Genomic DNA, 26,983 nt, shown 5'->3' with positions numbered 1-26,983 from the left:
AAATACTTGTGAATGAATAAATTATACCTATATGTGCTAATTCCCCTTCTGTGTGTGTGTGTTTTTAGCAACCTACCGCAGACCACTAGCCACTCTCCCCCCTCCAGTTTTCTTTATCTTAGACTAAATTTCTAAACAAAAGACATTGCTATTTCTGCTAGACACTATCCCTTTCTGCCACTAGGTGGCAGCATATACCACCTAAAGGTAGTACCATTTCTTTGCAGACATTTTTCCCTTCGTAACCAAAAGTACTGTATTAATATAAATCCAACTCTCAATCCCTCCAGTTATTATATATCCACTCCCTTGTGTAACTACCCACTTTCACAAATATTAACCTATACTAGCCTCAGTGTATATCTAGTTAAGCTTACCTTCTTGCCCAGTCTTTATACCTACAGATGCTGATACTTTATTTTTCTGCTGAAATCAGTTGTCTTGCTCTTGCCCGCTCCATTTCTTGCTCTTGCCCGCTCCGTTCGCCCTTCAGCCTCACTCAACTCCCCTACCCTATCCCCAAATCCCACCCACCCCCAGTACACCTAGCTTTATTCTAACCATGTATTTCCTCCCCTTCCCCTTAGCCAATCCTGATCTCTACCTCCCTTACATTCATCAATTAAGTAATCCTCCCTATCTCCATACCTTTCCTGCGTGTACTCTCAGCCTTACTCCTCCCCTTCTCTCTAAACACTCCCCTATCATTCCTGCTTTCTGCTCCAATTTTAATTTACTCTTATTAAAAAGTACTCCTCCACTTCCACAAACTTCCCTCATCTTTTATAGGTTCATAGGTTCATACTAGGCTATCTGCCCTAGAGCATTTATAAGCCTAGCCAGAGTGTGTTTGGCTTTCGCCACCCATTTTAAATTAATTTTGCTATGCCCTTTTTCAAGGTTAGTATACTGTGCCTCTGTCTAACAGTGACACAGAAGTGATACCCGGGGTAAACCTACGATCTCCCATCCACTCATCAAGATTCCTCTTGGAGAGTCAATGAGGGACTCTGCCTAACCTGGACTGGGATTTTATTCCAGAGTGAAGGGAGCCTCTGGGTTATGAATCTGTCCCTCCAGCATGTCCTATTTATTTCAGTGCTGAGGTTCAAGTCTCTCGAGCGTGTAGATCGATGGGATTTAGATTTTCTAAGGTGCAGCATGTCCATTAATTCCGGGTTGGACATGGCTTTATACGTCAGGCACAGATCACCTCTGAGCAGGCGGTATGACACTGAGTACAGCTGGAGTTTCTTTAACCAGGCAGCATACGGCATCTGTTTGAGCCCTTTGATCCTCTTGGTGAGGTACTTTTGGGGTCTTTCCAGTTGCTGCAGGTGTCTGGTAAGGTACATCCCAAAAGGGGCATTGTACTCAATTATGGGCCTGATGAGGGATGAGTAAAGAGGCACGATGACCTCCCCTGATCTAGATGTGAATCCCTTCATGAGTAGGTGGGCTATATAAAATGTTTTCTAACCACTTTGGCCACGTGGTTGTCAAATGAGATTGCTATCAACTTGGGTCCCCAGGTCCCTAATTACTTCTTCTGTACGTAATGGATTACCACCTATGTGGTAATTTGTGCACTGTTTTGCCAAAGGGGATGACTATACACTTTTTGGCATTTAGCTTGAGGCCATGGCTCTGGCACCAGTTGTCTGTTTCTATGAGGCCCTTTGGAGGATGCTTGTGTCGGCTGGAGAGTCGATTATGGCGCCCAGTTTGCAGTCATCTGCGAACTTGGTCAGCCACAGTCCTTCCATGTTGGCCTGTACCTCCAAGAAATATATACCGAACAAGAGAGGTCCCAGGACTGAGCCTTGTAGGACGCCACTTGTAACTGGTTTGGAGTCTGACATGGCTCCAGCAATTCTAACCATGTGGGTTCTGTCCTTGAGCCACTTTGCAGCCCATGTAGTGACATAGGGGTTTATATTTAAGCTGTTGAGCTTATCTATAATGCCAGAGTGGGGTATTGTATCGAAGGCTTTGCGAGGTCCAGGTAGGCAGTATGCTCTCATCATTTGCCTTGGTCACCTTCTCAAAGAGGTCTTCTAGACAGTGAGCATGATCTTCAGTTGACAAAAAACAAACTGAAATCTCCAGACACTGGACCAAACCCAATGTCATTATTAACAATATTCATGCTATTTCTTTCCATGGCTTTCTATACAAGACTAGCCAGACTAATGGGTTCAGTAGTTTCTGGGGTCTATAGAAAGCCTGTCCTTATGCAGATGGAAGACTGTTGCAGTTCTTGATTTGCATGGCATGAAGCCCAACTGGAAACAGTTTAAATAGTGACTACAGTGGTCCTGGTAGGTCATGTTCATGTCATGGTCATTTCTGCCTTGACATTAATTTATAGCACTGGTCTAATAACAAGGTTATTGGGCTCCATTAATCATCATTGCCTAGTATTCTTCAAAGGTATTACGGAAGTGACGGTTGATGAATTTCCTTATTAACTCCTGGCTGAATAGCTGCTATGGTAGAGACTTGTTTCTCCTTCCTTTTTCGAGCACTTTGGTTTGGTTGCTTTTGATTGGTTCCAGCTGCCCAACATTTGTCCTTTATAGGATTTTGTGGTCTAAGTGAAGACTGAGACGCAGTTTGGTTTATATGGTCCTTGTGTGGCTAATTTAATGGCAGCCGTAGCTTTACAGTCAAAGTGTGTTGCAACAAGAATTATTAAATTTAATGAACATCACAGCTGGTGAGTCAAACTAGACATTCTGGGTTTCTATTTGACTGTTGGTGTACAAGGTGCTGTTGGTTAAGCTATATTCCAAAGTGCCTTATAATATCAAGTATTTCATATTTGGTTTCTTCAATTACAAATTATTATTGTTCTACTGGTTTCAACGGCAGACATATGAAAGATTGACATCTGGCTTTTGGTACATTGGTGCTGGGGAATACATTTTGGAGTGTTCTTTGCACAACTTTGTATTGGTTTCATATATATATTGGGCTTCCGCTAAGACGACCAGCAAAATGACGCCAGATGGGTATTTACTGAATGCTATTGAGGCATTTCCAAACTGCTAGTAAATCAACTATCAAACAGATGCCAACAAGGGCATGTGTAGACCACAGTTCTCATCATCGGCCTTACATTTAAAGTACTGTAATTCAACTTCCTCAAAGACGCCAACATTGGGCTTTACAAATGTACATGTTTACTGAGCCAGTTTGTTAATCACATACTTTGCAAACATACACTTTTGGTTAACTCAATGTATTACAGGCTCTACTATCATTAACCACTGGTGTGTACTTTATCACTGGTGTGTACTTTTGCCTAATGCTGTCAATCCCTTCCTCCAAAAAGGGTCTAGGATATTTGTACTAGGATATTTGTACTAAGATAGAACTGTTTTAAAATGGTTATTAGTATTGAGATCATAGTACCTATTATACTAGTATTGTAGTGCGCATGTTATATTGTATTGTGATTATACTGCATACCTTGCATTGTCTATTGTCTTTGTCCACTGCTTTTTTATAGCTACCTCTCTTACCTTATCTTCCCTGCACACTTGCATTTTTTCTACACCTATCCCTCCTCTGAATATCTCTTACGTTCTGCCTTACCCTTCCACCTTTTACCTGCATCCTTACTATTCACCTAACTCAGTCTCTCTCCACCTTTGTCTTGCATTTCTATTTTCCATTCATCTAACTCACTGCTCTCTCTCTCTCTTACAGTACAACATTCCGGGTGCTCCCTCTCTGCCATTAGGGTGTAAAGACTACCTCCAAACAAACTCAAGAAGACACCCTGAATCCCGCCTGAGCGGTCAGGCTTCAAAAGAGAGCTGACACTGTGTGAACATACAAGAGCTTGACTGTATGTAGCCTACAACCAAATACTTGTGAATTAATAAATTATACCTATATGTGCTAATTCCCCTTCTGTGTGTGTGTTTTTAGCAACCTACCACAGACCACTAGCCACTCTCCCCCCCTCCAGTTTTCTTTATCTTAGACTAAATTTCTAAACAAAAGACATTGCTATTTCTGCTAGACACTATCCCTTTCTGCCACTAGGTGGCAGCATATACCACCTAAAGGTAGTACCATTTCTCTGCAGACATTTTTCCCTTCGTAACCAAAAGTACTGTATTAATATAAATCCTACTCTCAATCCCTCCAGTTATTATATATCCACTCCCTTGTGTAACTACCCACTTTCACAAATATTAACCTATACTAGCCTCAGTGTATATCTAGTTAAGCTTACCTTCTTGCCCAGTCTTTATACCTACAGATGCTGATACTTTATTTTTCTGCTGAAATCAGTTGTCTTGCTCTTGCCCGCTCCATTTCTTGCTCTTGCCCGCTCCGTTCGCCCTTCAGCCTCACTCAACTCCCCTACCCTATCCCAAATCCCACCCACCCCAGTACACCTAGCTTTATTCTAACCATGTATTTCCTCCCCTTCCCCTTAGCCAATCCTGATCTCTACCTCCCTTACATTCATCAATTAAGTAATCCTCCCTATCTCCATACCTTTCCTGCATGTACTCTCAGCCTTACTCCTCCCCTTCTCTCTAAACACTCCCCTATCATTCCTGCTTTCTGCTCCAATTTTAATTTACTCTTATTAAAAAGTACTCCTCCACTTCCACAAACTTCCCTCATCTTTTATAGGTTCATAGGTTCATACTAGGCTATCTGCCCTAGAGCATTTATAAGCCTAGCCAGATTCTGTATGGCTTCGCCACCCATTTTAAATTAATTTTGCTATGCCCTTTTAAGGTTTAGTTTACTGTGCCTCTGTCTAACAGTGACACAGAAGTAATCCCTGGGAGAAACCTACGATCTCCCATCCACTCATCAAGATTCCTCTTGAAGAGATTCAGTGAGGTGCTCTGCATAACCTGAACTGGGATTCTATTCCAGAGTGACGCGAGCCTCTGGGTTATGAACCTGTCCCTCCAGCAAGTTCTATTTATTTCTGTGCTGAGGTTCAAGTCTCTCAGCGTGTGGCTCTATGGGATTTAGATTTACTGAGGTGGAGCATGTCCATTAATTCTGGATTGGACATAGCTTTGTATGTCAGGCATAGATCACCTCTGAGCAGGCAGTATGCCACTGAGTAGAGCTGGAGTTTCTTTAACCAGGCAGCATATGGCATCTGTTTGAGCCCTTTGATCCTCTTGGTGAGGTACTTTTGGGGTCTTTCCAGTTGCTGCAGGTGTCTGGTAAGGTACATCCCAAAAGGGGCATTGTATTCTATGATGGGCCTGATGAGGGATGAATAAAGAGGCACGATGACCTCGCTTGATCTAGATGTGAATCCCTTCATGATTAGGTGGGCTATATAAAATGTTTTTCTAACCACTTTGGCAATGTGGTTGTCAAATGAGAGATTGCTATCAACTTGGGGCCCCAGGTCCCAAATTACTTCGTCTGTAATTAATGGATTACCACCTATGTGGTAATCTGTGGGCACTTTGTTTTTGCCGAAGGGGACAACTATACAATTTTTGGCATTTAGCTTGAAACCATGGCTCTGGCACCAGTTGTCTGTTTCTATGAGGCCCTCTTGAAGGATGCTTGTGTCAGCTGGAGAGTCGATTATGGAGCCCAGTTTGCAGTCAGCTGCGAACTTGGTCAGCCACAGTCCTTCCATGTTGGCCTGTACCTCCAAGAAATATATACCGAACAAGAGTGGTCCCAGGACAGAACCCTGTGGGGCGCCACTTGTGACTGGTTTGGAGTCTGACATGGCTCCAGCAATTCTAACCATGTGGGTTCTGTCTTTGAGCCACTTTGCAACCCATCTAGTGACATAGGGGTTTATATTTAAGCTGGTGAGCTTATCTATAATGCCAGTGGGGTATTGTGTTAAAGGCTTTGCAGGTCCAGATAGGCTGTGTGGACCACCTTCCCTTCATCTATGGCTTTGGTGACTGTTTTAAAGAAATCAACCAGGTTTAAGAGGCAGGATCTGCCCTTAACAAAGCCGAACTAGGTAGGATCCAGTGTCTGTAGGTCCCCAATATCTTTATTTATGAGGTCCATGATGATCCTTTCCATAGCTTTGCAGACCAAGCTAGTCAGGCTGATAGTTTCCAGGATCTGTTGAGGCACCACCTTTGTGGAGAGGGACCACTGTTACTGTATGCCACTCTTTGGGTACATATACTGTAGTAAGGCTGAGATTGAACAGTAGTTTTATGTTTGGGTTTAGCTCTTCTTGGAGTTCATGTAGGATGCAGCCCGGGACACCGTCTGGTCCCATTGATGCTGTGTTTTTTGCTTTGGAGAGGGCAGTTCTTAACTGAGCATCTGAGATGTCAGGGGGGCAGCACTCTGCTAGGATAGATATTTGCCCTTTTGGTGGGGAGGGGGGGGAGAAGTTTGCGCTGAACCTGTCAGCTAGGATGTTGGCAATGTCTGTGGGTTCAGTGTATTTTTTGTCATTTTGGACCAATTCTGAGCATATCTGGGAATTCCCACATAGTTTCCTAACATAACTAAAGAAAGCCTTGTGATTATCCTTAGTGTCCTGTGCAATTTTTCTCTCGAAGCTGGCATTAGACGATTTTATGAGTGCCCGTAGATTTTGCTAATACTGATCAGAGATGCCTTCCCTTTTTGGGATTTTGCTCCATCAGGTAGTAGCTTCCTCCTTCTATTGTATAGTTTGTTTATGGCTGGGGTCCACCAGACAGGACGTCTGCCTTTGGAGGATTGGCTCTTGGTTTTATTTGGGATTGCATGATCCATGCATTCCTGAAGGTGTTCATAGAATGTTTATAAAGGATTCTGCGGTCTGAGCCGTATTTTCCACAGGCCCGAGGGCTTTGAAGGATTCCACCTCAGTTCTGAGGAGTGTGAAATTTGCTTTAGAGAAGTTTTTCACTGTGGTTTTCAGGGCAGGGGGTGGAGTCGGGATGTGAATATCCAGTGAGATTAGTTTATGGTCTGATCATACCAATGAGGGATACACTTCTGGTCTGGAGCATAGAGTCCCCATGTTGGTGATGATCAGGGTCCCGTATGTTTTCCCCTCTTGTGGGAGTGGTAACAAGTTGTTCCATAGCATTTGAGTTTATAAATTCTAGGAACCTTTGGGCTAGGGTGTTGGAGCTAGAGTAATGCTCCCAGTCAATGTTTGGGTAGTTGAAGTCGCCCAATATAATGGTGTTCGGAGAGATCTTCATGTTCTCCAATGTTTTCAGGAAGGCCGAGTGGGGTTCCTGACTTTGAGAGGGTGGTCTGTAGGATGCTATAAACTGGAAGGCAGTTTTACTCACTGTTAGTTGCACATGGATGGTCTCCGATACTTCGTGCAAAGCCACTAACCTGGAGGTGTGGATATCCTTGATAAATATGGAAACTCCCCCTCCTTTTGTGGTTCGGTCCGGGTTTTGGGGCCGAAAAGCATGATAGCCTGGTAGTGCTGGGGTGCTCTCTGGAGCCTTGAACCAGGTTTCTGTCACTGCACAGATATCGATGTTCTCCATACTGAGGCCAGCTTCGAGTGCATGCATCTTGAGGTTAAGACTTCTGGCGTTAAGCAGCATTACGCTTAGTTTCTTGTTCCTTGTGCTGCCTATGGGGGTGGGTTTGACTTTTGAGCCTTGCCTTAAAAAGGCACTATGGGGGTGGCAAGAGCTTTTGCCAATATCCGAAAGCCCAGTGGTGACAGGTGCAAGCTGCCCCTAGCGAAGCAACGTGGCTTGTCGAGCATGTCATCCCAGGCTGACAGACACTGGATCCCCTTTGAATGGCACCAAAATTTTAGCCAATTGTTAAAATCGATCATTTTGTCTTTGTACTGTGGCATCATTCTAGGTGAGGGTAAGATGCTGCTCAAGGTCAGGGTCATACCAGCCTGGGCTACATGATCAGAGAGCTCCTCTATGTCTCTTTTCATGTAGTCCAGGGAGGTACGTCTCAGGTCATTCACACCAGCATGTACAATGACTGAGTCATATTTGTATTTGCTTTGGAGTGACCTGAGTGCTTGCATTATGTGGCGGATCCTAGCACCCGACAGGCAGCTCACAGTGACCTTCTCTTTATTCAGCCTGGTGAGCAGGACGCCAGTGTGTCTGACAATAGAGTCACCTATTACAAGAGTATCAGGTGTGTTATTCAGCCTTAAGGGCTGTGGCTGCTTGGCACACTGTCTTTGTGGGCTATGTGTTGTGCGTGTTTTGTTTTGAGGTAGCGTTTGCTTGGATGTCTGCTTTGGAGGTCTCTGTTGCTTAGGTAGATTTTTATTTAGAGCCTCCGAGTATGTTTTTGTGTATTTATGTGTTTGATTCGCTGATGTGGTGGGACTATGTGATAATGGAATTGTGTTGCCTGAGGTTACCTTCTCCTCCTGACTGGTTACACCAGTTTTGAGATGAGAGAGCTCAGCCTCCAGTTTGGCTAAATAGTTGCATCTCTCACATATATTTGAACCTGTTTGGAGGAGGAGAGGGTTGTCCGTGTACATGAGACAGTTGTAACATTGCCTCAAAATTCCTAGATTCACCAGCTGGACTGGAGAGGAAACCATTGACTGACCTTTGGACATGCTAGAGTAATATAGGGAAAATGAATTTAAGATGGACCAATAGAGGACAGGGTAATCGTAGAGAGTATAAGAGTAAGTAGTGCTTATGGTTTAATAGTGCTAACTTGTAGGATTACTTAATTGGACCAGTGAAGGGCCTTAGAATGAGAATATGGTGTTTAAATTGAGAGCTAGAGCAGTTCTAAGGGAAAAAGTGAAGAGCAGACTTTGTGGAGCCAGGAATAGTTTAAACCCAATTAGGCGGCGCTGCCCGCTGTTTTGCTATGCACAAAACCGCGCAAAAGAGGGTTTTAAGAGAGGAAGATGAAGGAGTTTGGAATTGACCCAAAATGGCCAATAAAACTACAGTTTCAAGTCAGTAACCACTCCCACAGGGGCAGGCAGGCTGCTCAATGTTTTTCACTGCCACTGATCAACAGAGAGACTTCCCTTAAGCCCAAGCAAAAAATGGCCTCCAAGAAACTTACAAACAGTTCAAGAACAGCAAGCCTGTAATTGAACTTTTTTAAATCTCAGAAAAGTGGGAAAAAAGCAAGATTTTTTTTTGTTTTTTTCAGAGATAGTAGAGGTTCACAAGTATCAACAAGTTATAACAGTGCAGTAAATGACCCCACACAAGAGTGCTAGGCCAAAGACAGATAAAATGCATATACTCGGCTCAATATATTTGCAGATAGTCTTGTAAGGCTGTCTCTCAACACACAGGTTCCACTTTAAAATGTTAAAAGAGGCAAAAGCAAAATAAGGTAATAAAGTAGGAAGAAACACAAATACAGTAAGGCAGATGAAGTGCAAAATTATTTTTTTTTTGAGATGGAGGAAACAGAACAGAGTAAGATACTATAGGGGAATGCCCTTCCCAAGTGCTCTCTCTGTACACTGCAGAGGAGATGGGACTGGTAAGAGTATCCAAAATCAAAAGATGATCTCACTGTACTCAGTTGAGTGAGCGAATGAGATGGGTCCAGGAGGAGTGTGCAAAAACAGATTTACAGCAGGGGCGGGCAATTCCAAAGCCACCCAAGATTAACACAACAACAAGAAACAGGGAGGGTGGGTGGGGAACTACTGCAGAGATTCAGAGACACACACAATATTTACTGAATCCAAGACACACAATATTTACTCACTCAAATCTTAAATAAGTGCAGAAAATATACTTAAATCAGCTTATGTCCAGTTGATGTATGCAGACAAGTCTCAGTAGCCAGCAACTCTATTTAAAATGATTACTAGAAATGTAACCAACACAAATTTTAATGCTAGCAGAAACCCCCAAGCTAATTAACACTTAAAGGAATTTCAAAGCAGTCCAACAACAACTGCAGAGATTCAGAGACACACACAATATTTACTGAATCCAAGACACACAATATTTACTCGCTCAAATCTTAAATAAGTGCAGAAAATATACTTAAATCAGCTTATGTCCAGTTGATGTATGCAGACAGGTCTCAGTAGCCAGCAACTCAATTTAAAATGATTATATAAGCATTCTCCTCCTAATAACTGTCTTGAATGCAACCTCATATTCCTCTTACAAACTACCCCCTCCTTTTCTCCCCCTACCTCCTCCACTCTCCCCATCCCCATCCCATCACTTCTCACTTCCACAACATATCCCCCTTTCTACTTCAACCTAACTCTCTTCACTATTTTAAACTAAAACTTCTAACCATTTAATTTAATCCTCCTACAACCAAAGGGAAATTGTCTGTCCTACTATATACTAGTTGCAAACCAAATGTCCTGCTCTATTCTTTCTCTAACTGCCTTGCTCTATCAGGAGACATTCACCCTGAACCCTGGACCCAAGACTAGCAACAATCTCACTCCCCCTATCTCTTCAAATAGTACCAACCACAAATACCTCAAACTCATTACCATTAACACCCAGAGTATAAAAAACAAAATAGCACTCTTCCATGCTTGGCTCAATCATAATCTACCAGATATAGTAGCAGTCTCAGAGACATGGCTAAAACCCCACATTACTGACTCTGAGATTGTACCTCCTGGCTTTCAAGCACTCAGATGCGACCGCCAAAACAAAAAAGGAGGAGTAGCCTTAATCTATAACAGCCTACTGAACCTCTGTCCTTACCAGAATCCCATTCCTCAGTTCAACAATGCTGAACTAGTCATAGGAATTCTTAAAATGAATAACTACAAAAGTATTTGTGTTATGGCCATCTATATCCCCCCTGGAGATAACACTATCACTCTAGAAAACATACTCTTATGGACCACAACTAAAATTAAACTAGAGACATGCATATTAGGTGACGTGAACATCGACTGGAATAGAATCAATAACAATAACCCCTCCCTATCTGTCAATCTATTTAATTTCATGAAACTAATAAATGACATTACCAGACCTAACAGAAACAACTCCCCAGGGTCCACTCTGGACTGGACCTTAGTCTCCCACCCAAATAAGATCTCTCACTCTACTATACTACCAGACATAATGAGTGACCATCACCCAGCCTTCATTCACTGAGCTACTCACCACTACCCTCACCAACACCAATACACTCACACTCGTAACCTTACTAACTTTAACCCTTCTATATTCTCCGAAACCCTTAAACTAACAAATTGGGACAACCTAAAAACTCTTCCACTAGATAAGGCCTTAGACTCCTTCAATACTACCTTCCTAGGCATCCTAAACACCCAAGCCCCACCTAGAACAAAACAAATAAAACCCAACTCCTCCCCTTGGCTAACAAAGGACACCAAAACACTTATGCTACAAAGAGACAAGACCTGGAAACTTTACAACAAAAATAAGCACCCTGCTACCCTCCTTAAATATAGGTAACTTCACAATCTAACCAAAAAGCATGTTACAAATGATAAGAAATCTTACTACACCAAACTACAGGCTACCCACACCAAAAATCCTAAACAATTCTGGAACTCTATCAACTCTCTTTAGTACCCCGGTACCAAATCCAATCCCTGTCCTGAGAACAATAAAACTGACACAGAAATTGCCACCCTTTTTAACTCCTTCTTTACCAACTCTATAGCTGAACTTACCAAGACCTTCTCCAACCACATCTCCTACCCTCCTCCCAATCCTACTTCCCCTTCCCAACCCTCCACTCCTAATCCTTCCACCCCTTTTCATCTAAAACCCGTCTCAACCTCCTACATCAAAAAGCTTCTTTCCAAACTTAAGTCATACTCCAATGCCCATGATAAAATTCCCTCACTCTTTCTCAAGCTCGCTGCAGATGGTATTGCCATCCCCAATCAGCATTCTCATCAATAAGTCTATCCTAGAATCTTATGTCCCTAAATTATGGCATGCTGCCTTTATCTTACCCCTCCACAAAGGAGACAAAAATAATAGCATCTCTAACTTCCAACCAATAGCCATTCTTTTCCCAATTTCAAAAATCCTTGAAAAATGCATCCACCAACAACTCATGCCCTACCTCATCAATAATCAACTCCTCACCCCTACACAACACGGCTTCCGTCCTAGCCATAGTACAATAACTGCTCTCCTATCTTTCTTAGACATAGTTAACCATGCCCGGGACTCTGTAAAAAATGTCTCCACTGTCCTTCTCAATCTATCCACGGCATTTGACACCGTCTCTCATACCCATCTTCTAAATCACCTTTCTAATCTCAATCTCTCTCAAAAATCCCTTATATGGTTCAGTAGTTATCTCTCTGACAGATCCCAGGCTGTAAAATGGCAAACTGGTAACTCAACCTTCCTACCTATCCCAACCGGGGTCCCCCAGGGTCTACACTCGGAGCAATGCTCTTTAATATATTCATCTATAGTTTTTATGCTGCAATTCCAAACACTCAAATAGTGCAATATGCAGATGACTCCACTTTAGTCTACTCTGCTCACAGCCTTCCCGAGCTCCAGGCAAAAACACAACTGGCTTTTACAACTACAGAGAACTGGATGCTACAAAACCATCTCTCCCTTCATGCCAATAAATCCAAAATCCTTCTTTTCTCCCCCTCAAAAGCTATCTCTCTCAGCAAACAATCCTTCAATATCATCAGCCATACCAACTCCACTATAGAAGTTGTTCCTTTTGCAAAACTTCTTGGGGTTACCATTGATGAACACCTGAAATTCGATACACATGTCCAACTAAATATTAAGAAAACTCATCAGAAACTTGGTATGCTATACAGAAACTCTTACTTTCTCTCCCCTTCTACAAGGCAAACTCTCTCCACGACTACTTACTACCATCACTACTATACAGTGCTCCACTACTAACCCTCTCTTCCACCATCTCTGCAAAGCTAGAAATCTGTTACAACAAAATCTCTAAATTCACTACTAAATCTAACCACTCCTCCCATCATTGTAGCTCTCTCCAAATGCTAAACTGGCTAGAGCTTCCAGACTACCTCCAACTCACTACAGCCCACAAATGAATCTTTAAACTGCATGCCCTGCTCTAGCAAATATCCTACCATCTTACACACCTCACAGACCCCTGAGATCTGCCCAACAAAATCTACTTTCTGTATACAAACCAAAACGTCCCACTGGTCAATTTCTCCTATCCTTTTCCTTAGCCAGAAAATGGAACTCTCTCCCACCCTCACTACGAATCTCTAAAAACTTTGAACATTTCAAATCCCAGCTCCATTCCTACCTCTCCCATAACTGGAAATGTAATTGCACCCTACCTACTTAATCCTGCTAATGCACCTATTCTGCTAATTGCCTCCTATACATGTACTTCCTCATGTACCTCTACACCTTGCTGTCTTTCCTCTACAGCTTCCCCTCTCTGAATCTAACGTAATATAACATCAAACCTTGAATGTATATAATGTAAATACTGCACATAACTTTGTAACTCTACTCTCTCTCCCTATCTGGAAATTTTCTCTTTCCTTTCTACCTACATATAAGGTTCATGCTAAGAGATGCTGCTAACTAGCTACTATAATCATCCCTGACATGTGTGTACTCCACTTTTGCTACTAAACAACTGCCTCTCTCTACTTACACCAGATTTCTTTTTCTTCTAAACAACCACCTTTCTCTCTACTACTCAACTGCCCCTCTTTTCTTTCACCAGAATCTTGAATGTATACTTAGTACACACTGCACTTTCCTCCTTTACTTCTTCCACATACTACAAACCTAGACTTCTATCTTTCAAATATTCAGTCTTTGAAACAATTAACAGAAGACTTACAATTTCATAGCTTTTAAATATGTCAGCTTATTCCACTGCCTCAGTTCAACTTTATGCTGTGCAAATGGCTCTCTAAGCAACTACTTATATGTCATGAAGGGAATTCATTATTTTTTCAATTGTATTTTGCTATATATCAGTATATAATTCTACATTTGTTTTAAATAATCACAAGTTTGATTTTCTTGTATGTAATATGGAGCTTTTCTCCCCGGGCCTCCACTGAAAACGGGCTCCTTGAGCCCAGTGGACCTCCCCAGTTATCAAACTGGAAATAAATAAATGTTTCATGCCATTTAGGAGGTATGCAGAGTTATTATCTGGAGCCCTCAATGTGGTGTTCTTGGCCTTGCAGAGTGAGCTTATGACCTATTCCCTAGTGATAGTTGGAGGGGTGGGGGTTATGTCTGATGGAGTCCCCCCCCCCCCGTGGGATTTCTTAATGGACGACCGGGCTGGGGGTGGGTGGAGGACTGAAGTTGAATTTGCAAGCCAGTAGATGTGCTACATCTTCTGATTCTGGGTAAGTGGCTGCATTCACAATTAGCTTTGTACATCATTCATTACAGTGTTTTACGTTATGGACATGGCTAAAGAAAGTCTTGTGGTTGTCTTTGGCCTCAAGAGGCTATTTTTACCTGAAAACTGAATATACTACACATGATATGCTCTCTGAGTTTGTTTAGATTTTTAACACAGTTTTTATCCTTCTGGGCATTGTACTGCCTGACTTTCGCTAAGACTTTCTTCCTTATGATGTATAACCTATTAATCTTTGGATTCCACAAAGATGGCTTGTTTTTTTATTTTGTTCTGAACTTATTTCAGGTACGTACAGTTGTCTTTTGCATTTATAAACAATAATTGTACACAGCATCTGTGATCAGTTCTGTATAGGCAAAAGTATTCTCTCAGGGTTTGGGGGGGTGGGAAGGGGCTTGAAATTTTGGCAAGCTGTCACTAATAGACAATTTGCATTAGAATAGTTTCTACATGCTATGAGGGTAGCACGTTCTTTCATATTATTGAGGACTAGGTACAGTATGTTTGCTCCCCAGTGGGCATCTGGACTAACTGATCCAGGGTGTTAGTGTTTTTGCAGTCCAGAAATCTCTGGGCCTGCAGGTTTGGGGTAACGTATGATTCACAGTTTATTGTGAGGTAGTTAAAGTCATCCATGAATGTAGCATTGGGTTGAACTTTGAGTATCGCCACTAAGTTTAAGCAGGACTTATGGGTTTCCTGGGTCATAAAGGAGGGCTATAGCTAGGAACGATAAGGTATGGGACTTGGTAATTTGGACATGAAGAAGCTCAGGCTCATCATCCTGTTTGACCAGCCTTGAGGTGACCTGGTTATTGACGTATATTGAGACATCTCCATCTTTATTCCCTGCCTGCGCAGCAGCTGGTGTTCTCTCAGTGGCTTTAAACCATATCTCAGTTATTGCACAGATGCATGCATTCTCCAGGGTGAGGAAAGCCTGGAGGGAGTGTGGTTTCTTGTTTAAACTTCTGACGTTGAGCAGTAACACATTTAGATTCCCCTGAGCCAGTTTTACTATGTTGGAAAGTTTGTCAGTTTGGCATTGCCAAAAAAAGGCACTATGGGGGAGGCCAATACTTTAGCCAGTATCTGAAAGCCCAGAAGGGAGAGGTACAGACCTTCCTTGGCAAAGCAATGTGGTCTGTCAACCATATCATGCCATGCTGACAAATACTGCACCCCCTTGAAATGACACCAGAGACCAAGCCAATCATTGAAGTCAATCATATGGTCAAGTTCTGGCATCACCCTTGGTGAAGGTAGAATGCTACTTAATGCTAAGCTCATACCAGCCTGGGTGACACAGAACAAGAGCTCTGTAATGTTTCTCATCATATAGACCAAGGAGGTAGGCCTCAGGTCATTTACACCAACAATGGACTATGAAAGAGTCACACTGGTACCTGTGTGGCCAATGGCCTGAGAGCAGTCCTCTTGCGGATTCTGGCCGTTGACAGACAACTGGCTGTGACTTTCTCCTTATTCAGCCAGGTGGGACATCTCTGTGACTTGCAATGGAGTATCCTATGACTAAAATATTGGATTGTGTAGTGGCTTGCCTTGTTGGCTTTGAAGATGAGGCTTCATGCAGTTTGGCTGTGTGATGCAAGTGGGTGTTGTTTTGGTGAAGTGCTTTTGGGCTGCTGAGGATATTAGCTGAAGGTCAAATGTCTGGGAGGCCTTTCTGTTTTAGGAAGATTACTTTTAAGAGCCCCAACATATGTGGGTCTAATCCATACCATGTGTGGTGGGGTATATGTGTGTGTGTGTGTGTGGGGGGGGGGGTGTACTGTGTGCATTTCTGACAACCTGGTTGGTATTGTTTACACTTGTATGCAAGAGTTTTGCCTCCAGTGACATTAATATTATGTGAGATATGTATTTACACAGTTTGTTAGAGAATAGCTGGTTTGTCAGTAAAAATAAGACAAGTGCTACATCACATCAGGACACCCATACCCACCAAGCTGGCTGCAGATGTAGCAGGAAAGTTCATGTCCATGGTTTCATGCCCAATTTGGTCAGTCAGTAAATTCTTGCAGGGGTGAAGAGTTGTAACAGGAGTATCTAATCCTAAAGCACATGGGGCACTGCTTGTTCCTGTGCAAACTAGTTTCTCTTTTCACAGTCTAGTAAAAGGGTAGTCTTGTTGGGGAAAAAAGACCAGGAATGCAACAATTAAATGCCAGCAACAAATACAAAGTAGACAATTTCCGGCAACACTGCCTGGACGGCTTCTCAAAGTACTGATTTCAGAAATCAGCAAACAGCACACTATTGGAGACCTTTAAAATGATTTAAAGTGCAAAGTCAACAAATTAAACAAATATAGAACTGCAGCACTGTAATTGTTAACTGAAGTGCAAAACAATAAACTGAATTTCTTATCTACCAAGGATGACAAAGGATTAATTCAGGACCCTCTCAGAGTGTGGTGAGGAGCCCGAGCAGATTGGAGCTCTGACAAAATGATCAGGAGACAACTTATAGTAAGGGAGGTTTACTCAAGAGCAGCATGGTTTAACTGGCTTACTGGGTGTGTACTCCATATAATGGATCTATGGAAATCAATGGGTGGGAAAAGTAGTTGAACAGCCTACACAACTGAAAACAGCAATGAAAGAGGGAGGGAGAGATTTTGGAAGTCAGAATTCCATAAAGGGTGGAAGCCAGACACACAGGTTTAAACCATAACATGAAAAGGATGGGAGGTTATGGAAAAATTCAAGCAGTAAGAAGTAGACTAGCTATAGAGGTATCCAATCAAATAAAGCCAGTGTTGGAGATGTGACTTCAGAACCTGCAGCAAATCATAGTTTTCTTAGTCCTGGTCAATGACACCAGGTATGTTAGAATTTCAGAAACTTTAGTTTTTATAGTGGGGGAAAACTGTAACTAATCAGCAGGGAGCAGCAGGAAGAGCAGTACTTAATCAGTAGGGGCTGGGGCATACATAAAGAAAGGGAAAAACAGTGGCAAAGTAAACAGAAAAGAAATGGGATGCAATTTTAAGCAAGTAAATGACAAGCAAAATATAAGACTCTAGCAGCAAAACTGATATGTAAACAGATGTAAAGGAAATGAAGCAAAATTTACAATACTGCAATTCCACTCTATAGTCTAAAGCACCAGACAATGTAAACATTCACCAGTAACACTGTTTATAGAAAAATGCAGTAATAAATGACTAAAGAAGACTCAAATCTGGCAGCAGTTCACAGTTCTGCCACTACTATGAATGAAACTAAAAAGACTAAGGCCCCAGACAGAGTTCAAAATACAAATAGCTAGCTTTTACAAGTAACTCTACTTATGGAGATAGAAGTGCAGTATAATGTATAAATGATGTTAGGATCTTCCTGTAATTCACAATTTTCACATCAAATGCAAATGAAACTACAAGACTAAAGTCCCAAGGCAAAATAAAAAAATGCAACACTTTTTTTGCTAAAACATGGAAAAATAGGAGAAACTACAAAAACAGTATCACCATACAGGTAATTAAAAGTGGAACTGAAAATATTTAAGCAAAACGGAAATAAAAACTTTTTTCTTCGCTTTGATGAGAAGCTCATTTCTCAAAGTTCAGGGCTGCCCATGCCTCTCAGACTCTTGAAAAAAAGACCCAGGGTGGGAGCAGAAGACCTTAACCATTATGCCAAGTTATAGCGAGAACAGTCATGCATAGGCAAGTTTATGAAAGATTAAATGTGAGGTGAACGGAGGTTAGGGGAGGCATTAAGGCAGGACTACTTAATTTTCGTGAGTTTTTTTTCATCAGTACACAAACACCAAATTTCATTTTGGAAAAGAAAAGGAAAAACAATCACATTTTTTGAGGCAATTGCCATCTGTTGGCAAGTGATTTATTCATCTTCCCCATTGCAGACAATATCTTGATTATACACAAGGTTATCAAATGACTTGTGAAGTGATTTTAGACAAGACAATTTTTCTTGTTTTATTAGTAATTGTGTAACACAAAGGATTATGGTCAGGTCTCCGATCATAATTATGTGTCCGGGAAATATATGGTTTGAATCAGTTAAAAATGTGAATCTTGACATCCATGTTGAGAATACATAAGAGTTACGATCGGAGAAACCCAATCATAAATCTTTCTATTGCATGTTGCTTAATCAGCAGCATGTACTACCAGACAAAGAAAAAAAACAGCAGGAACACAAAGTATTTTACAGCTTTGAAAACCAAAAAACACTTAGTAATACCACACAGAGTGTGGGTAGAAGCAAAGGTACCTCTGATGAGCTGACTGCTTTAAAAGTTGTTACTGTGCTCTCTGATGCACATTTTGCTTAACAGTGTAGCAGAGAACAGCTTTTAATGCTGTTTTAGCTTCTGCTCTGCTGCATTATTGTGGTGCTGGAATGGCTGTTGTTACACTTTAGCATGAGACTACAGCTAACAGCACTTAGTTGTTAGTAACAAAAGCTTGTTAAGCACCTTTCTGATGTTAGAAAGGTGAGTAGCAAGTTTGTTTTCTCCCCCAGTTTCAGGGCATAATTGTGGCTTTCCACACACTAGATATATTTTCCTTTACTATAATTTCCCAGAAGAATTTGGCTATGAATGAAGGGCTTGAGCATTCTAAAACATGACCTTATTTATAGTGTCTACTTTGGGTTTGTAAAACCCATAACACATTCTTTTTGAATATTCTGACAAGCATCATTACAGCGTCACTTTTTTTTCAGTTGCACACTCTAAAGCATAAAACTTCAGAATGGTTCATTGTGAAAGAACTGAAAACAGGAAGGCTGAGTGTTGTTTCAATGAATATGGTTTGTCTGAAAAGCATACAGCTATAACAGCCATAACAAAAAAAAAAAGTTTAATGTGGGAGCTTCACCTCCCACTTCAGCCCTACACCCCACTTCCGTAATATATTAACTCCATGGTGGCCAAATCACAGGATGGGAGAAAATTCAGAGATGAATAGTTTCTCTAAGTCATGTCTGACAGATCATGTTTTGATCAACTCTTACTTGGTGAAAACTACTACTACTTTTTACATCTAACAGTAGGTAAATGCATGCAAGGTGATTTGTCTTGAAAGCAATGACATGCAAACATGTCAGTCACTTATTTTGCAAAATGGATAACCATTTTAAATATGAGAGCTCGGAATGCAGAGTCTCAATGTGGAAACCAAACCTGCTCAAAATCCAGATTTACATATACTAAGTCATGGACTACCATTACTCAGAATATTTCCTTTCTCCTGAGGTATGGTGATACCAGAGTTTGTATTCAAGTTCAGGGAGTGGTTGTGGGGAGAACAATGGTGTTCAATATTAGCTCTTCCCGTGTATTTTCATTTTTCTTTGTTTTTTCATCTCAACAGACTAAACATTGTGAATCCTGACATTTAGGGAGCTTGCAAAATTTAACAGCAGATATGTGACACACATATATCAAAGTATGAAGCCTACAGGCTCACATCTGTTCTTGTTTTATATCGGGTATTGACTTTACTTAGTAGTCTAGAGATGCCTAAATTGTTACAATGATGGTTAATTAAGCAAAGAATAAGAATGTGTTCCAATTTTGAATATCTTACCTACAAAAGCAGCCATCTGCGCTGCAGTTCTTCCAACAGAGTTTTGTACTTCAGTATCAGCTCCAGCTTCTAGTAACATCCAAGTTATCTCTGTATTACCTATATCATAAAGAGACAAATCATCAGAATTTCAGTAGCATGAACTAATCTGCATGTTCAATAATCAATAATGCTGTACATTGATAAGACTAGACTCTCAGAGTAAAAATGTAAGGGTTGTTGTTCCAAAAATTATCTTTGACGATAAGGGCGAGCTGGGAAACAAAAATATCACCAGTGATAACGGTGGAAATATGACATATGAAATATAAAGCGGATTATAATACTGTGCTTTATCTAATTCCAAAACAGCCACCCTTCTTCAATGACATACAACAGTTAACAGATCAGATGTGGAATAAAAAGTTCAAGAGCTACAGGAAGTCCTATTGGTTTGTAGGTAGTTACTAGACATGCAATCCAGAAAACCATTAAGGAGCCTAGCCCAAATTTCTAACAGCCCCAAAGCATTGTTTGGTTAATTTACTTGTTCAAGGTCACACATTAGGAAAATGAAGTCTGAGGGACTCAAACCTTGTACCACAGGAAGTCACTCAACAACAACTCATTGGCTAAATCCTCTGTGGTAATGCCATATAGGTTGCCAGAGTGCAGGACAATTTCCTGGGCATTATCATTCTAACAGTAAAATCAATGATGACACACTGATGAAATGCTTCTATGCACATCATTCCTCAAAAACTTCACCGGTCAGGACAAATACTAAGTTTTCCTGCAGCCACATAAAACTAACACCACCATTCAAATTAACATTGTTACAACCATGTTCCTGTCTTTCCAACTTTTATAAACAAAAACATTTGATAAGGAGAAAGTACTGCACTGTACAGGGCTGCATCCCTGTACCCCTGCTCATTATAATCAACTACTGAGGCTACTCCATCTTGACAGAAACAGACATTTCTTCCACTAGAAATGACTGCTTTCATTAAAATAAATTCACTACTCAGTGCTCCCAGGTAAGGCACAATTTAATTCCCACTTTCAATCAGTGGCCAACTCATTTTAAAGGTAAAAACACTCCACAGGCAGCACATCTTTCAATAACAGTGCTGTTGTACAACAGTACCACTCCTTTCTTATCTAGACTGTGAATGGTTTTAACTACTGAATAAGCTCCAGAAAGTAGTTAGTCAACACACTACGTGTACTTACCCGTACCATTTATTACATCTGCTTTAACCTGGTACCAGGATTAATGAACTTGCCTAGAAGTTTTGATCAATCGATGCTGTTATAGAAGGTATGCTTTTCTTAGACTACGCCTTCCTGTTCTTGGACCTCCTCTTTTCCAAGAAATGCATCATGAAGTTTGTTCTTTTTATATTGATCAAAAAGCAACTGCAATATCACTTAAATGTCATCACTGGTTCTTCGGCTTCAAAATATCCTTTTGGTACCAGAACTTCAAATATTAGTGGATTATCTTCCAAAATCAACTGCCTCTAATACTGAACAACTTAGCTAAGTAAACTTTTGTTAGTGGGCAAGAGTTTAGCTGTATTCCTGAAATGGTCTTTTAGAAAAGTCAATAAAATGATCTGATAGAAAATCTGAAACAAATTTCATTGTGTAATTGTGTGCGTCTGTGTGCTTGCAAGACTTGAGTACAGGTTACACTCAAAATATAACACGACACATTTAACTGATGTTTCATCTGCCATTTTAGGTGGTAACTAAAATGATGGTTGAAGACCCACAAAACTTTTTCTAACATCTGCACTGGATTTTCACCAGGTGTTCTTAGCAGATTTCATCCACATCCAAAGATACAATAAAGAAGTTATGTTCTTACCATAACGTTCCATGTTTGTGGTCCTTTATCTCACCTTCTTTCTTTCTGGTTGGGTTCAGAGCCGATCTCCGCTCTGACTCGGCCACTTCTAAAGCTTGAAGAGCCCTTATCCCAGCATGCTTAGCGGCAGCTACCCAGATCTTATTTGTGATAACTAACCAATATATAGGAGAACTATAAATTACCAAATAAAGGAGGTAAGCAAATAATACTACTTCCTTGTACCAAAAAACAGGACAACAATGGTGACAAGGACTATAGCAACAGCTGAAAGCAAAGGAAACTCAGCCAAAACAGCCCAAAAAGGAAATTCCTCTCAATCATCCAGGATGGGAGAAGGAGGGAGGGGTGCAATAAGGAAGGCGAGATAAAGGATAACAAACATGGAACATTATGGTAAGAACATAACTTCTTTATGTTATGTTGTCCACCTGGCCTTCCCTCTTTCTGGCTGGGACAGCATCCCCAGCACCTAAATCCTGGGTGGCTCACTGGAAAAGAGACTTCAGAACCTTGGAACCAAAAGATGCCCTGTTCCGAGAGGCCATGTCCACTTTGTAATGAGTAATGAAGGTATGGGGAGTAGCCCATGTTGCTGCCGCACAAATAGTTTATAATGGAAGCTTGGCTTGAAAAGCTTTGGAGGTAGCCAAGGACCTAGTAGAATGTCCCTTTATCTTTCCTGGGACAGACACATTCAGAGACGCATAAGTAATAGTATTGGACAGTCATTTTGACAAAGTTACTTTGGAAATTGGTGAGCCTTGCTTACTCTGTGAGAAGGATACAAACAGCTGATCTGATTTTCTGACGTCCGTGGTTCTTTGAAGAGAAAATCATAACTGCCTGTGGACATCCAATTGATGTAACTTGTACTCTGCCTTGTTGCCATAATTTGGAAAGAAAACAGGAAGTACAATTGACTGATTCAAATTATACTCTGAACAGACTTTTGGTAAAAAGGAAGGATTAGTTCTAAGAGATACTAACCCGCCTAGCTGATGTAACAGCAATCAGGAAGAGGGCCTTCCATGATAAGAACTTCAGAGGATAAGAAGCGGCTAGTTCAAAGGGAGGGAGGATCAGGGCGGCTAGTACTAAATTTAAATCCCAAAGATGGAGAGGTTCTCAGATAGGAGCCTTAATACGATAGCACCTTTTAAAAAGGCCCTACATAGCTTGTGGGACAAGACGTTAGACCCTAGAAGGCCCACATGAAAATTAGAAATAGCAGCCTAACTCGAATCGAAGCAACTGCTGTTCCTTTCTCAAAGGTTTCTGCCAGGAAGTCTAAAATTTTTGAAATTGGAGCTGTAAAGGGATCAATGTTATTTTGCTCGGCCTAGAAGGAAAACCTCTTCCATTTACTAGCGTAATCTTTCCTCGTATTTGGTTTATGAGAAGAGACTAAAATATGTTGAAACCATAGGTGAGATATCCGGGAGCCTGGCTAGGACTGGAAGTGGAGAAACCAAGCTGTCAGCTTGAGAGTTTGAATGGAGGGACGAAGAGCATCTGACTGAAGTGTCAGGAGATCTGGAACTGGGTCCAGTATCCAAGGCTCCTCTTGCAGGTAATGCCAAAGGAACAGGAACCAGATCTGATGAGGTCAGTACGTGGCAATGAGGACCAGCTTGCGACTCAGCAACTTTGCTTTCTGAAGAATTTTGGAATTAAAGGAAAGGGGGGAAAGGAGTAAAGAATCCCAGGGGGGCCAATCGTGGATAAGTGCATCTCTGGGTGACTGCCCCGGTGGGGGAACTAGGGCAAAGTAGCTGCTACATTTGTTGTTTAGGTGTGAGGCAAAAGGATCACAGCATGGCTGGCCCCATCTGTGTAAGATCATATCCACCACATCTTGTTTCAGAGACCACTCATGGGACATGAGAATTGCCCTGCTGAGCTTGTCCACTATCACGTTGGACTTCCTCAGGATGTGCGCTGCAACCAGAAAATGCTGAGAGGAAATTGCCCATTGCCATACTCAAAGGGCCTCCTGACACAAGGGGTAAGACTTGGTTCTGCCCTGTTTGTTGATGTACCACACCACTGACATGTTGTCCGTCTGAATTGCTATATAGCTCAAATGAAGAGAGTCATGAAGTGCTTGCAATGCTAATAACACTGCTCTCATCTCCAGGATATCGATGTGCAAATGGTACTCATGAAATTGCCAAGTTCCTTGGACTGTCTGTCCCAGATAATGCCCCCCCCCCAATCTGGGAAGTGTCCGTGGTCACTGTGGCTACCAGATGAGGGGCTACAAAGGGTCTACCAAGAGTGACTAGGGGAGAGTGGAGCCACCACTCTAGATCTTTCTTGCAAGTATCCATGATTAAGATCATGTGTGACATTGGTAGATCCTGACCACAGAGTGAAAAGGAGCCATTGCAAAATCCTCATATGGTAACAAGCTAACTGGACTAGAGTAATGGCAGCCACCATCAAGCCCAAGACCTTTAGGACTAACCGTGCCTGAACCTTTGGCTTTGACAAGAGGAGAGGGGCCTGACATCAAATGGTAAGCACCCTCTGCTGTGGGAGCTTGGCTATCATGTCTCTTGTATTTAGTTGTGCGCCTATGAAAGTAATACACTGAGAGGGCAACAAGGCAAATTTTTTGTAGTTTATTGTGATTCCTAGACGTGTACAAGTGTAAATAGTGTGATTCCTGGCCCTTAAGAGATGATGCTTGGTGGTGGCAGTGAGGAGCCAGTCATCTAGATAAGGAAACACCTGGAATCCCAAACGTCGCAGGGGAGCCGTCACTACTGCCATGCATTTGGTGAGCACGCTGGGGGCTGTGGTGAGACCAAAGGGCAGAGCTTTGAATTGGTAATGACTGGCTCCCAGCTGGAAGCGTAAGTGTCTCCTGGACTGCCTGTCCATTATTATATGGTAGTATGCGTCCTGGAGATTGACAGAGCACATCCAATCATCCTGACCGTAAAAGGGTAGAATGGACTGCAGTGTCACCATCCAGAACTTGGTCTTCTTTACTGACCTGTTTAACTTGCTGAGATCCAGGATAGGTCTCCAGTCCCCGGTCTTTTTTGGAACTAAAAAGAACCTTGAGTAAGGTCCGGATTCGATCTGGTCTGGGGGGGACTTCCTGAATGGCTCTTTTTTGCAGTAAATGTTTTACTTCCAAGGCTGCTTGATCCTGAAGATTGGGTGTAACATCTGGGATTGATCATTTTTGACTTCTTGGGGGTGTTTGCGAGAAGGAAATTTTGTAACCCCTTTATATTATGCACCGTACCCACACGTCTTCTGTTATATCTAGCCAGGCTTCTGGGTACAGTGATATTCTGCCCCTGACTGCCTCCAGAGGTGGGCAGCCAGGCAATCCTTCAGGGATTCTGAAAGGGCCTGGCAGAGAACGTATCCCTGTCACCCTGTTGTAGCCCCCCCCCCGCCACAAGGCCGGTATCTCCCGTTATTATTTCCCCCCTCTGCCACTGGGGGAATTCTCAACGAGTGTCCGGCAAAGCTCCCTGGGATTTACAGAACCACATTTTACCACTCTTTTGGCCTTTGGGATAAGGCCTGGATGGAGTGGAAAAACGGACTCCTATGGCAAAGACAGTTTTGCAATCTCGTTCACTCCTGGTAAGAGTCTCTATAACTTGAGGCTCGAACAAGGCCGAGCTGTCAAAGGGGGTGTTTGTAAAGGAGGACTTGAAGGGCTCCGTAAATTGACAAAGGCGCATCCAGGAGTGTCTGTGAAGAGCCACTCCCGTGCCTGCAGCCCTACTCCCTCCATCTGCTGCATAAGAAATCAGGCGCATGGAGGAGTTAACGATGGATGTTAGGTTCGCTAGCTGGTTAGCTGACTTGGAAGCCGCTCCCTCAACTGAAGGATCCTGGACAGTATCTCCAAGCTATTTAAGGAGATCCCGCTGAAGTCTTGTGAAATGTATCAAATAGTTCAGCGACCGAAGAGTAAAGGCCGCTGAAGAGAAAACACGCTTCCCATATCTATCCATGGCTCTAGACTCCTTGTTTGACAGATGGAGAAAAGAGGAAGTCTCTGCGAGTTCCTTCTTGGTGGCTGCTGCCACCACCATAGCGTCAACTGGCACGCCTTTAGAGAGAAATGTCTTGCCCTCTGGAGTGGTGATGAACTTGTTAGGCCTTCTCGGAACGGGCTCCATGGTCTCTGCAGCACTCCATGCCTTTTGACTCACTACAGGCAAAAGTGGGTCGAAAGGCGGAGACAACCAGGAGGTGGAGGGTCAGGAACCAAATGCATCCAGATACACGGACACATCCTCAGAAGGGGCAAGGGACTTCCGGTTTCCCCACTGCCCAAGGATCTGCAGGATGTCTGAGAAAGAAACATCCCCAGAGGGGGACCGTGGGGACCATTCTGAATCATCCAAGTCTGTCAGAAGTGACTGACTCACGGGAGTCCACACGCTTCCTCTTACATTTTTTCTTCCTGGGAACCTCCTCTGAGGCATGCTCAGGAGAGGTCTCGGAAGAAGAGGGGTCACCCTGTGGGACATCTTGGGGCATCGGTTCCCTACATTTGGGAAGGAGAGGAGGATCTGAGGCAGATACTGGTATCGAAGGGGACGGAGCCAATGGTGCCGAGGGTGGAGCGGTCTCGGTAGACAGCACACTCATCACCTCGAAGGCACTGCGGTCCGGAATGGAGGCAGTCTCTGGCTCCAAGGAGCCTGGAGACCTCCTCTGCACTGAAGGCAATGTACCCAAGGTGGATGTGGGAGCCAAACTCATCTGCGCAGAGGCTCCGAGGGGGACAGCAGGGTCAGACAAGGGTCCGATGCCACTTCCCCCCAGGAACCGACGAGAGAATCTCTGTGCCCAGACCCCTCGACAGGGCGGACTATTGAGGGGGTCAGAGTAGATGTCGGAACTGACAAGGCAAGGGTTGTCAGAACAGGCAGTTCCACCACTACTACGTCCATGCACTCTGGCTCTGAACTGGACGCAGTCAGAGGAGGAATCGAGAATCAAGACAGGGGACTGGTTAGGACGACAGTGCCACTTTCCTTCTGTGCTGGGCTCGACAACAATTTAGCAAATATCGGTGTCTTGAGCAGCCTCTTCACCCCTCTCTCCACATCATCATCAGATAAACTTCTGGATGATCGAGAGGAGTGGGCCAAGGACCAGTGACTAGCTGCCACTGACTGCAACAGTGGAAACTGAGGCACAGATCTCACTGGGTCCAGCGAAGGAGATCTCAATCTCTTTTGGGTCCGGGATGGCTACGA

General features: G+C 42.6%; 1 protein-coding gene across 2 annotated transcripts in view; it reads right to left on the bottom strand.

The window, feature by feature from the left end:
• Positions 1–26,983, bottom strand: part of ANKMY2 (ankyrin repeat and MYND domain containing 2) — an 821,123-nt gene that overhangs the window by 262,683 nt on the left and 531,457 nt on the right. For both annotated transcript variants that reach the window (XM_044064747.1, XM_044064750.1), the window contains one exon: positions 19,883–19,981. In XM_044064747.1, the coding sequence (XP_043920682.1) occupies positions 19,883–19,981 (99 nt within the window). The remainder of the gene's footprint in view (positions 1–19,882; positions 19,982–26,983) is intronic.

Source organism: Protopterus annectens, chromosome 3.part0, assembly GCF_019279795.1.
Source record: "Protopterus annectens isolate FY-2018-M chromosome 3.part0, PAN1.0, whole genome shotgun sequence".
NCBI classification, from domain to species: domain Eukaryota; kingdom Metazoa; phylum Chordata; order Ceratodontiformes; family Protopteridae; genus Protopterus; species Protopterus annectens.
This window is presented reverse-complemented; position numbering and strand designations above follow the sequence as displayed.